This window comes from Astyanax mexicanus, chromosome 13 (genome assembly GCF_023375975.1).
Source record: "Astyanax mexicanus isolate ESR-SI-001 chromosome 13, AstMex3_surface, whole genome shotgun sequence".
Classification (NCBI taxonomy): Eukaryota; Metazoa; Chordata; class Actinopteri; order Characiformes; family Acestrorhamphidae; genus Astyanax; species Astyanax mexicanus.
Window position 1 is genome coordinate 38,261,079 of NC_064420.1, and position 13,565 is coordinate 38,274,643.

At 38.3% G+C, this 13,565-nt stretch overlaps 1 protein-coding gene across 3 annotated transcripts in view; it reads left to right on the top strand.

The window, feature by feature from the left end:
* The window catches only part of ptpn11b (protein tyrosine phosphatase non-receptor type 11b), a 60,046-nt gene that overhangs the window by 19,330 nt on the left and 27,151 nt on the right, over positions 1-13,565 (top strand). For all 3 annotated transcript variants that reach the window (XM_049462730.1, XM_007246268.4, XM_049462731.1), the window contains exon 2: positions 5,478-5,600. In XM_049462730.1, coding sequence (XP_049318687.1) covers positions 5,478-5,600 — 123 coding nt within the window. The remainder of the gene's footprint in view (positions 1-5,477; positions 5,601-13,565) is intronic.

Below are 13,565 nucleotides of genomic sequence, written 5' to 3' on the forward strand. Positions count from 1 at the left end.
TTATTTTAATATTTATCACTTTTCTATAGCTGTAGATGTGTATCGGGCTTTTTTGATCTTCATGTATTTTTTTTTTACAGATTTTATTGTTTCAAAGTGTTTGTTTGCTGAATTTTTAGTGAATTAGATTACTTGTATTTTCCAAATGTAAATATTTCTAGGACCTTACTGTAATTGCACTCCACATTTCCATTCGCTTAAGCAGATTATATTCAGCATATCATGTCTGTTTCATCAAACTTTATTTATATTTTTTTATCACCTTATTGTCATATTTTGGTAGGGTTAGTTCTTCTTCTTTACATTGTGCCAGGCTTATAAATAAATATATAGTATATATTACAACTTTCCTTTTTTGCTTCAGTAATAAAGTAACTTATTTTGTAGGGTTTTATCCAGTGACAGCGACAATATTCTGTTGGAAATATAACCAAATACCTGCGTTAATAGACAGAAAGCTAGAGAGAGAATACATATAAGTATGTACTGAACATGTGCATTTTCTAGAAAAACTCCAGCTTTACTTCAAGGTATAAGTAAATCTTTGGTTTGTCTGTTAAACACTAAACTCCTTGACTAACCATAAGTGGAATTACTTCTTTAACCTGCTTAACTCCTGCACCGCCATTCATAAAGCAGCGTCACGTGAGAGGGGCAGCGGGATCCGGGCAGACGGACCGCGAGCAGCCAGACATCTGGGGCCCAACACTGGCCCAGATTGCACCTGACCCTCTTATCCCCCTAACCACAGCTTCTCATTCCCCCGGGATTAGAAAATAACTTTTCAAACACAGCAAATCGTAACCGATTACAGCTGGCATTCAGCAGGAGATTAGACACGAATATATGTGTAAAGGGAATTGGATAAGCTGGGTGATATCACACTCCTGGAGGGGGAGGGGCACAGTAATTCACTAAACCAGAGGCAGCCAGGCTCCAGACGGGTATGAAAGTTCAGGTTCTGGAAGAGGGACACTATTTATAGGGACAGTTTGGTGAGGAATTCATAGGCGTTTCCTCTGATCTCTAAATGTAGCAGGACATCTTTGGTATCTGAGGTCTGCTGTAGTAGAGATGAAGGGTAGGGTGTACATCAGTGTAGTGCTGGGCGGTGTGGCCAAAAATCACATACGCATATCACATTATTTTTCTAGATTCTGACCGTTTCACGGTATATTCCTGTATTTTTATTTATTTTTTATTAAGTATTATTTGTTTTTTGCATGACTGGTTTGTGAGTTACTGTACTGTTAGGAGTACATATAATATAAAACACAAAGGCTTTAAAGTAAGGCTTTGATTAGTACACCGTAAGCCTGGATAAGTTGAATTTACTTTAAAAAATTGAGGAAACCGGTTGCCTTAAAAAAGTTAAGTAACTGGTATTGAAAACTTAAGTTAGCATAACTTAGAACATCAAGTTATTACAACTAAAGGGGAGTATATCTTAACTTTTTTAAGGCAGCTGATTTGCTCAATTTTTTAAGTAATGGGGAATGAAAACTTGAATTAGCATAAATTAAAACATATATATTTTTTTTAATTAAAGGGAAACTCGATTTATTTGTAAGGTAGCCCAGGGGGAATCACTACACACTGATGGTGAGTGTCAGAATCTTTTGGACACACCCAGTATGCAAATAGATTGTGACAGAAGCCAATGGAAAAGAAGCTGTTAATGGTAACAGACTAAACTCAGTTATTATAAGTTGGTTTAACAAAGATCTCAGTTTGAATGCTTATTTGCCCACAAATGTTTAACTAACTCAAAATAGTTGAGTATTGTGAACAATATTATAAACAATATATGAAGAAATCAGACTTTATTATCAGAAAAACTAAAGCTAAAGAATGTAAACAGTAGACCTTAAAAAGAGATACGCCATTACTTTAACACAACTTCCTTTACAAAATATTACAAATATTTTTAATAGTTCAATAAACACTATAAATGGACATAAAATACTCAATGTTTAAGTATTCAAAGAGATATTTCTCAAAAGCTCTATTGCACTAGTTCCCCCCGAGCTATACTGAATGAACCGGTATGCCAGCCAGCATTACATCAGTGCTATATGAATGAAAAAGATGACATAAATACATTTATGACCAAAAACTTGTAGATGGAATGATTGTGGAAGGTGTGTTGTATTGTCACTATCACACTAAATCTGTGTTACCAGCAAAAACATTCACCTTGACTTTTAATGGAAGTCACCGGGAAATATATTTTATTCCAATAAAATACAATAAATATAAAACAAATTATAAGGGCTTCATACTGCATTATTTTGGACATATACAGCTCTGGAAAAAATATATTTTTTAATCAGTGTCTGATTTTGCTATTTATAGGTTTATGTTTAAGTAAAATGAACATTGTTGTTTTATTCTATAAAGCACAGACAACATTTCTCCCAAATTCCAAATACAAATATTGTAATTTAGAGCATTTATTTGCAGAAAATGAGAAATTGCTAAAATAACAAAAAAAGATGCAGAACTTTCAGACCTCAAATAAAGCAAAGAAAACAAGTTCATATTCATAAAATATTACGAGTTTAGAAATCAATATTTGGTGGAATAACCCTGGTTTTTAATCACACTTTTCATGCATCTTGGCACGTTCTCCTCCACTCCTCCTCCAGTCTTACACACTGCTTTTGGATGACTTTATGCCACTCAAAGCAGTTCAGTTTGGTTTGATGGCTTGTGATCATTCATCTTCCTCTTGATTTTATTCCAGAGGTTTTCAATTTGGCAAAATCAGAGAAACTCATCATTTTTAAGTGGTCTCTTATTTTTTTAAACAGAGCTGTATATTATGAAGGACATGTAATACTTTATATAAAGTAATATTATTACTTAAATGCAGTGTAGATCTGCAATTTAGTCCATGATTAAATTTGATCAATTAAGCACATATAGCATTAAAGTGTTTTATATATAAGTATGTACTGTGGCTACTGAAAAAAAAAGTTCTGACAATTCAGAACGCTTGCTGGTGCTGAATAGAGCCATGTTAAAGGTTTCTTATAAAAATCAAAGCTGTACCACATCACTTTATTCAGAGATTTAGAGATTCAGCATTAGATCAGAAGCTGGTTAGGCTTCTAAACCCTTCCAGATCTGTTCAGATAAAGAAGAAAAACAAACCTGACTGGAGCGTTTCACTCTGCTCTCTAAACATAGTCTATGATTCACTGCTGCTACAAGAATAAGCCATTACTTACCTGTCAGAGCGAGGCCTCTTTTCCACTCCACACTTAGAACAGCCCACGTTGCCTGTTAACGTGTTTTTTTTTTTCAACAAGTTGTCGGTTTTTACACTTTGATCCGATTTGTGATTGTGCTGAACCACAAATATATTATGTTGTGAGGGATCAATTCACTGCTGATTAGCTCAGTCTGTCATTATTATAATTTAATAGAGCTACTGACATCTGCTAAAAAGTTTTAAAGCAGCACTAGGTAGGATTTTCTTGATTTTTTATCTTTTTAAAGAAGTAAAATTACAGCTTGAAACTCACTGCAGCGCTGCATTGAGGTTTAATAGGAGGAATCGCTGTGCTCTCGTGTCTGTGCCGGGCTCCTCTGAGCTCAAACCAGGCTCTGTAAGTTTTCCGAGGCGGCCGCGACCAACGCTCGCGAGAATTGCGACCTGCTTTCCGACCTTTAGTTCTAACAGTTCTACAAGGACTACTGGTTTATTCTTCACAAACTAACATGCAGACACTCTGGCAAAAGCTGGAAAGAGACCGAATATGTCTGTGAAAGCCAGAAAACGAGAAAGAGAAACGAATCCGCCTGAAACATTTAATACACTCTACAACTGTAGGGGGAGCCCACGAGCACAAAATCTCAATCCTACCTAGTGGAGCTTTAAATTAATGCTGTTTAGGGCAAACGGACAGTTATTGTGTGCTTAACTGTATTAGCCACTATTTTAGCTTACAATAACATGTTCAGAACTTTATCAGATGCACAACAAGAGGAAAGGCTACAGGTGGCATGGTTGGAAGGGAAGTAATTAATGGCTACTTGGATTTGAGTAGGAGGCAAATCCAGAAACCCTGGTGTCATGGTGTAGGGACCTCTGGTCTTTATTACATAGTTTGTTTTACAGCCTAAGTGAATGCACACAAAGGATAATGCCTGTCCACATGCTGCTGCCTCTCAAGAGCTTGACTTAAAGGCGTCGATGCTGTGCAATCATCAGCTGCATCGCCAGACCTATTCCTATTCTGCAAGCTGCATGAGGCAAATATCTTAGGATACCATTAGCCTTAGGAACCTCTACAACTGAAGAGCATTTAACTCCCTTTTTCAGCTGTTTCTATCGATGTGAAGCAAAGACATAAAAAGCTTAAAACAACAGCCATTCGCACAGCAAACAGAGATGGAGGACAGGGTAGAAATAATTGTTGACTAATCGACTAATCCAGAGGTGTCCAAACTACGACCCGCGGGCCATTTGCGGCCCGTTTCCTTTTTTGGAGCGGCCCGCGAGGTATTTTAGAAATAGAATGAAAGTTGGCCCGCTGTTACGCAGGTTTTTATAATGTGAGATTCAAAGTTCGAACGCTAGGTGTCAGAAACGAGCCACAGAGTCTAAAAGCGGCGAGAGTGAAGTTTTAGCACAGAAAAACGGGCCAAAGAGTCTAAAAGCGGAGAGGGTGCGCATTTCTAGTGCAGAATAACAGGCCAAAGAGTCTAAAAGCGGAGAGGGTGCACATTTCTAGCGCAGAATAACGGGCCAAAGAGTCTAAAAGCGAAGAGGGTGCGCGTTTCTAGCGCAGAAAAACGGACCAAAGAGTCTAAAAGTGGAGAGGGAGCGCGTTTCTAGCGCAGAAAAACGGACCAAAGAGTCTAAAAGTGGAGAGGGAGCGCATTTCAAGCGCAGAAAAAAACAGGTCAAAGAGTCTAAAAGCGGAGAGAGTGCGCATTTCTAGCGCAGAAAAATGGGCCAAAGAGTCTAAAAGCGGAGAGAGTACGCAATTGTAGCGCAGACAAAGAGCAAATGAGTCTAAAAGTTGCCGTAATTAAGGAGTTTAATATTAAGAGACATCATGAAATGAAACATTAATTTGAAAAATCTTAGTTTACACAACACTGTCAAAGATAAAGATAGTTAGTCAAGTAAAATGGTGTGTAAATGAAAGTAATCAGGAAAATGTATTATTTAAAGTGGTATATTTCATTATTTGTTTTATTACAGCCCGTGACTTCAAATATATTTCTCCTTCTGGCCCCCAACAAAAATTTTTTGGGCACCCCTGGACTTATCGGATGAATAATTGCCCGATTTATTATTATTCAACTACCAAAATAATCATTAGTTGCAGACCTAATGTGCAGCCCCCAAATTTGCTCATATTGGTTTAAATGTTGAATCATCATAAATTCTGAATAATGATTTGCGTGTTTTTCATGTTATTGCTAATGGCTAATTCTTCTCTTTGTTATTTTTGATGCAGGTGGTTCCACCCAAACATCACTGGCATAGAAGCAGAGCACCTCCTCCTGACGCGAGGTGTCCACGGCAGCTTCCTCGCCAGACCCAGCAAGAGCAACCCCGGAGATTTCACTCTGTCTGTCAGGTGTGCCTCATTAGCTCGTTTCTCCGCGCTCCTCCTGCTCTCACTCAGTCCTGCCCTTGCACAAATCTAGGCCAAAGTGCTCCGTCCTCAGGCCAGTTAATCTGGTAACAGATCACATGAGACAAGTGGTTTGTTCCCTCTGCTGCAATTGGTCAAGCTGAACTTGATCCATGGCTCTCCAGCCGGGCGCTGGGGACATTTGTCCGCTGGCTTATCGATTTCTCCGAGTGAGCTCTGTGGTTTCTCTGAACACTTCCAGGCCTGTTGAAACATTAGTGTGGTCATTGCTTTCATAGAACCTCACTTGTTCTTGCTCCACGCTGAGTATCGAGGAATATGCTCGTCTTGAGCAATGCTTGAAGAGCGTGTGAAAACTGAAGCTGCAGAGAAAAGCACCTCAACATGCAGTGTCAGCATGCTCAACCATATTAAAGTACATCAAAGATATGTGTTTTATTTGGTCTATCCTATCTGATCTATCCATCTACACAAGAAACTAAGTGGTTGTTCTAGATTATAGTGTACTTGCTCTAGATTGTGGTGGAACAAGTGATCTTTGACCAGTAGCTATATTGCATCCCTTTTGGCTAAGAATAGGCCTAAATTACTATTTTTGATTTGAAACCAAACAAACTGAAACATTAGGCTGAATACTGAATATTATTTTGATAGTGGAATAATCTGCCGATTATGTTTCCAACCAGGGGCGTCGCCTTGCTTGGGCTTTCGGGGCTTTAGTCCCAAATAATTTTCCAGTAGCCTCCAATAGTATATATATAGGGGGGCTTCCCTATTAGCCCACCACGCGCTGTAAAACCAGCAAGCTGATTAACTGTTTCTCCTGAAAGGCGGAACTTTATCCTTGAACTGGCCCCGTTATTAGCGTTAAGAGATTTTCTATTCACACACAGTCAGTGGCCTGTCTCCTCATTAATAATACAGCTGAGCTGAGCGAAACTATTCGAGGCTACTGGAAAATTATTTGGGGCTAAAGCCCCAGAAGCCCAAGCAAGGCGACGCCCCTGGTTGGAAAAATAATCGGCAGATTATTCCACTATCAAAATAATATTCAGTATTCAGTCTAATGTTTCAGTTTGTTTGGTTTCTGAGCCTTGGATCTTTACATACCCAGGCAATTTATCTGTTTCCAACTAATCATTTAGTCAATTACTATTTTGCCATCTCCTCAATTACTGCTCCCGTTCCAATTCAAGTTTTACTTCACCTGCTTAGACCTGCACACCTGTACGTCACCCTGTAGTCCAGCCTCTGTCTTAAAATATCATAACATTAATAATATTGACAGATGAACTCAAATTGAGGAATGCAGACACAGTAGCTGGTCTCTGTATGGCTGGAACAGTTTAGCAGAAACTGCTAACAGCTGCTAAAAACCAATATGCTAACAGACAAAGCAGTCACCCTAAACTGGGCTACAATAGTTTATCAACAATTGGTAACAGGCAGGTTTTAGCTGGGCTGGATCTGGGTTGATGTGGTGCGATGTATATGCAGTGCTAGCTGTTTTTCTGAGCTGAATCACTCCCTGAGTTGATGACGGACTGAAGTGTTTGTGTGAGTTCTGTCTTCACATGGTGCTGTTACTATAGCGAGGTTGATTTATGACATCTTTTTTGCTCCCTTTTGTGTCTTGGAATCCAGTTAAGTGCAATTGCTACTGAAAACAATCCTAAAGTTAGAGGAAACACTGCAATATTTACATTACATTACATTACATTTCATTTGGCAGACGCTTTTGTCCAAAGCGACTTACAATAATGAAGTACAAAAGTAATAGGAATTAAGATAACCCATTTTTAGATAGGGCTTAAAGGAGGTCGAAGGGAAATAAAGGGATAGAGAAGTGAAGGAGGGGAAGAAGGAAATGGGGTTAGAAGTAGTTAGTGTGTTAGAGGTGTTAGGAGAGTAAGTGCTCAATATAAGACAATGTATAAATTATAGTATAACTTATTAAGTCTTTTCTCTTATTTGACTGAAAACTGAATTCCCATTTTTTGCATGCATTATTCTCGTAAGAGTCATAGTAAAGAATAATTGTAGAACAGCTTTTTAAGGCCATATCAATGACTGTGTTCACATTACCAGACTGAAGTAAATCAAATGTGGTTTTACATCTAGATCTGCCAAAATATTTTGACATTCTATGGACAATGTTATGGAATTACATGGAAATAGTTATATGGACAATCATATCCAGTGGCTGCTGGTCATGATCATCACCACCCACTGCTCTGTACACTCTGGGTAGTAATGCCTTCTATGCTGTATTCCCAGTACACACACACTCTGAGCAAGCTGACTCGTCACAACTTAAACAGGGCTTTCTGAAATTTCAACTAGAACACCAGCACACAAACTAAAGGTTTAACTGGAACACTGTCAACTCTAGTGAGACATCATTACCAGCATTGACATTAACTTACTTTTTTGAGATAATAGAACGTAGCATAACCTTCCATTGTAAGCTGCCTTAGCCTCATATACTATAAATAATGAAATGCTTCTAATAGTTATTTTAGCATTGCCATAAAAAGAAACACAGGACCATATTGTAACACAGATATGGAACATCTGGGTTGTTATCTGAGAACCTGGAGAAAAAAAAAAAGAAAAAAAAAAACGCTTATTACACTTGGTGTCTTCTTACTACCTCTTAACAAACTGTCTGTTAAGCTAAGCTAACCTAACATTAGCACTCATTTGTTTACCAAAGGTTTTTCCGCCTTTCTCTGTGTGAATATTCCCCACATGTGACTTGAGTAGCACTCAAGTAGATAAGCTGTATGTTGCACATTTATGTTTGAATCTTCGCACTGTATGTTGTCTGTATTGCACTGTTTCGATCCACATCCACGCTGTTCTTTTATTCAGAGAGAATGATAATTTCATTGCTGTTGGCTCAATACCTAATGCTAGGTGTGGGACTGGGGTGTAGCTCTGGTTGCAGTGAAACTGCATTCTTTGAAATGATGGCGCTCCATCCATTAGGTTTGGAATGAATTGTTAGTGGAAATGTTTGTTTTCAACTATTTGCAATGTTTCAAAGTTGTTTCTGTAAATATTAAAGGCTAACTTTTTGAAAAGCGTTTAAAAATGTGGGTGTCGTGACAGACTGGAGTCAGACTTACGCTGTAAAAATGAGATGAGGCTTTAATGAGAGGAACAAAAACAGAGAGAGTAATCGTTATAGATGCGAAAGTCCGAACCAGAGAGAAAATTAAACTAAGCATTGAAGCCAAATCACTAGACAAAAGAATAAACCTGAGCCAGAAAGAGTCTAAAAAAATGTAAGAGCACAATGTAAACAAAGCAGAAAAGGCGAGTCAAAAACGTAGTCAAAAAAATGAGACAAACGAGTCACAAACAGAGATACGAACAGAAATGGAATGCTCTGTATGTCGCTGGATAACGTGGTAATACTTCGCGAAAAACGCAATAAAAATATAGGCTTAAATGCATGAAGTTAATTACATATAGCTGAAAACAGTCTTAGAATTCTGGCGATGACGAAAGAGAGAAAACATGCGCTGGTTGGTTGAGTCCGGACATGTGACAGAGACAGATGCATGCTGGGAATCCTGAGGCGGAGATTGTCCATTGACTTGAAGGAAAAGTTTGGGTTTTGGACTACACAGTCTGTGTCAGGCGTGACAGTGGGTTAAAATTTGTAAAGTTTTTTTTTTTGTGATGACAAGTAAATTCAAAGCGTCTACAGTCGAAAAGTCAAATAAAATGTTAGCAAAAAATGTAAAAAAAAAAAATTATGCTTTTTTTTCAGAAATGTTGCAAGATGTTGAATACTTATTCTCTGATCTGTTCTGTTCTGTGTTTAGGCCTTACGAGGAGAAGGACAGGCCTAGCTCTGATTCAAGGACGCCTGCTCACTAATTTTATCTTTACAGCAACATGAGTTCATCATTGATTTTACTGCCAGAGCCAGGCTCGGCAGAAACGAGAGGAGAGGAACACAATAACGCTATTGAGTCACTCCACATGTCCCTGTTTAACCATTTCCTTCCTCAGCGCATAAAACGTCCTGCACATCCACTCACACACACATATACACACACACACACACAGAGGCCTGGCTGCCTGAACTGACCATCCATTTCACACTGTCCTGTCTGCTGTGCTCTGGCCTGGCAATAGTGCAATAGTGCAGACTTAGACAGAGTTAGACAGAGTTTAGGTTTGCACAATGCAAGTCGATTCCGAAAATCCATTAATAGACACACACACACACACACATACACACACACATACAGCACTGTGGAAAAGTGCTCTGTTGGCTGAGGCAATCCCGTATTACATCATTCACAGCTGAGAAAAAAATCCACATGCAGCATCGGGGAGCAATGTTCACTTCACATGGCTTTCTGAAGCTAAAGCGGAGCGGGAACCACCATCAAACTTTAACCAGACGTAACATATTAGAGCTTTTTCTTTTTTTATTCTTGGGTCAAACCACCATGAAAACATTAACCAGACGTGACATATTTAGCTGGCTTTTTCCATTGTGGACTCAAAACAGGTTCACAAGGTCATTTCCTTCAGCTCTGCCGGGTTAGCCCTAACACCATCACCTGGCTCTGGTGCATGACACATTTAAAACTGCACTTTTCAAAAGCGCGAGCTGTTTGTCTGACTCCGCTCTCGGCCACATCCTCTCCGAACGCGCTCCCGAGCTGTTAACAATAGAGCCGAGCCGGGGCTGCAGTCTCCACCCAGGAAAAGCAGAGGGAAGGAGATAAGATAGAGTGAGAGGCATGGAGGAGAAGATAATGCTCTGATGGAATCCCTCTGTGTCCATTTGCCCCCCCCCCCAAAAAAAAAACCTACAGCTTTCTTTTATCTAATAATGCTCCTTTAATGCCCTTGTAATTACCTTCTCATCTCTCTCTCTCTCTTTCTCTCTTTTTCTCTCTTTTTTTCTTAAAAGAAACAAAATGAGCTAAACTGCTGTAGCTTGCTGTAATAGGTATGACTGTAATAGGATAGCTAAGCTCAGTGCTTCTCAAACTGTCCACCCTTCAGTTCTTCACTGTAATAACTACTACAAAAAATACAGTGGATTATTTGTTAGCATTAAGATTACACATGCTATTTGCACAAAGTGTAAATAACACACCCCCAACAGCATGATTATTTGCACTAACCCTGCTGTACCTGGAGGCTACTATTAAGCTAGCTGGGTAGGTCTAGTCTTTTATACTTGTTTGCAAATAGATTAAGTTGTTTATTTAAGAGGTTGAGTGCTTTAGCTAGTTGTTTATATAACATAAACATTATGCTTTATGAATTGCTTTATCATATTGTATCAATCACCTATTGCAAATGAGTTATACTTCTTTATCCAATACAGCTCTGGAAAAAATGAAGAGATCACTTCAGTTTCCGAATCAGTTTCTCTGATTTTACTATTTATAGCTATATGTTTGAGTAAAATGAACGTTGTTGTTTTATTCATTAAACTACCGACAATATTTCTCCCAAATTCCAATTAATGATATTGTAATTTAGAGCATTTATTGCAGAAAATGAGAAATGGCTGAAATAACAAAAAAGATTCAGAGCTTTCAGACCTCAAATAATGCAAAGAAAACAAGTTCATATTCATAAAGTTTTAAGAGTTCAGAATTCAATATTTGGTGGAATAACGCTGGTTTTTAATTACAGTTTTCATGCATCTTGGCATGTTCTCCTCCACCAGTCTTACACACTGCTTTTGGATAACTTTATGCCACTCCTGGTGAAAAATTCAAGCAGTTCAGTTTGGTTTGATGGCTTGTGATCAACCATCTTCCTCTTGATTATATTCCATTGGTTTTCAATTTGGTAAAATCAAAGAAACTCATCAGTTTAAGTGGTCTATTTTTTATTTATTAAGTTAATAATATGGTGTTTAAATAAAGCGTAACCTTCTTTATACTCTAAATGACAATGGCACACCTCTGCATTAGTGGCCTTTGTAGCATTCAGCCAACTGCTCTTACAGCCTTCAACACTAATGCTAGACAAGCACAGTTTAATATTGAATATTTAGTATTCATTTCAAGGAGACATATAAGAGAATAGTGGGGGTTGGGGGTAAATAATTAAGTAGCTTTAAAAGCTCATTTATGTGAGTTGAAAAATGCTATGCATTTATGTTGAGATTGATCTGTGTCGTTTTTTTCCTTATATAACCATTTTTATGAGTTTATTGTTTTTGGTTTTGTCAATTTAAACAACTAAAGTCAACACTAAATAAAGCAGTGTTTATGAGCATTGCAAAAGTTTAATTATAAGAGCTTTATGCAAAAGTACAATAAATCTGCTGAAATGTTTAATGGAAAATGTTGTTATTAACAGATTTGATTCATTGAATTTATAATGGGCTAAATTATGAACACTAATTCAATTGCAGCACTACACATTCTAATCATATTGAATCTCTATGGATATATGTATTTTCCCTTAATCTGCTTATTTCAATGAAATGCAATAAATACAAATTATAACACTGCAAATAACTGACAGCTAAAATAATAACTAAATTAAATAAAATGAATGCTCTACCCATTTCTGCGCCGAAATGATTTATTTTCTGGCTAAATAAAAAAAAAAAATGAGCTGAGCTGTATCATTCAACTGATTATGTAAATTCTTATGCACCAGTCGGCACAGAGGCCTTCAATGCCCAAACAATAGTGCCCATTTGGTAAGAATTATTGGGGCAGAACCTAAATGCTTGGAGAGGATCCAGTGTGGCTAAGATTAACTCCGCTTCCACTGCTGATTGATCTAAAAACCTGCTAATAATCCTACATGTAGACAGTTTGAGATACAAGGAACTCTTACTGTATGTATGACCAAATTAGAACTGCAAATTATTAGTCCATTATAACTGATAATGACCAGCCAGGCACCTAATTATGTAACCAGCCCTCACACAGCAGCGGCACTCCACTGCTGAATGCACTAAACAGCTCCATACCCAGTTCAGAGCTTCTATTCAGCGCACAGTTATTACATCACCTCGTCAATCCTTTTCAATGGCTTCACACAAGCCAGTGTGTCCTTGCTTCCTATTCTGGAGGAAATTAGAGTGTATAAATCAGGCAGAGAGTAGCCAGGCCTGAGCCAGAGCCAGGCGGAGCTGTGGTGGAGCCGTGCCACGAGGTGCCAATCTCCAGGGAGCATTACACACAGTGAGAAGCCTCACCACCGCAGACTCAGGCCGCAGGTCAGGGGTTCTGCAGGCTCCTCAGCTTAAAGCTATTAAGGGCTACCACCGCTGGTTCCCTGCCAGAAGCTCCAGCACACAGCCCTCTCTTTCCTCTTTCCTGCTCTGTCCTGCTCTTTCTTTCTCTCTATTCACTCTCCAGACCAACAGCTGCCCTAGCAGAAAGCACTGTCCACTTAACCGTCAACTGAACGCTTCCCTCAGCCTGACTCTGACATCCTGCAGACTGTGAAAGAGAAAGTGTTGTCTGGAAATGTTTGATGAGCGACTTCTTCATATAGAATTGCAGATAAAATTAATATATTTTTGTCTAAATGAAACGTTTGACCAAATGCTAATTATTTTTTTTAAGGTTTTCATGCTTTTATAAGTATATCGAGGATATCATTGCACATTTTCTATTACAAAGTATGTAATTAGTCCTCTTTATTTAAATAATGTGCAGCAAAACCCATAAGTATGTAATCAGCAATACCTACAAACTGCCACTGATGATGCATTAGCTAAAACACAACAATAAATATGTAAATACATACATCATACATTAAACCATTAATAGATTAGACAGTGTAATTTTGACTCTGTACTTTCTGAAAGTGTATGATCCAAAAGCAGTGTGTAAGACTGGTGGAGGAGAACATGCCAAGATGCTTGAAAACTGTGATTAAAAGTAACCAGGGTTATTCCACCAAATATTGATTTCTGAACTCTTAAAACTT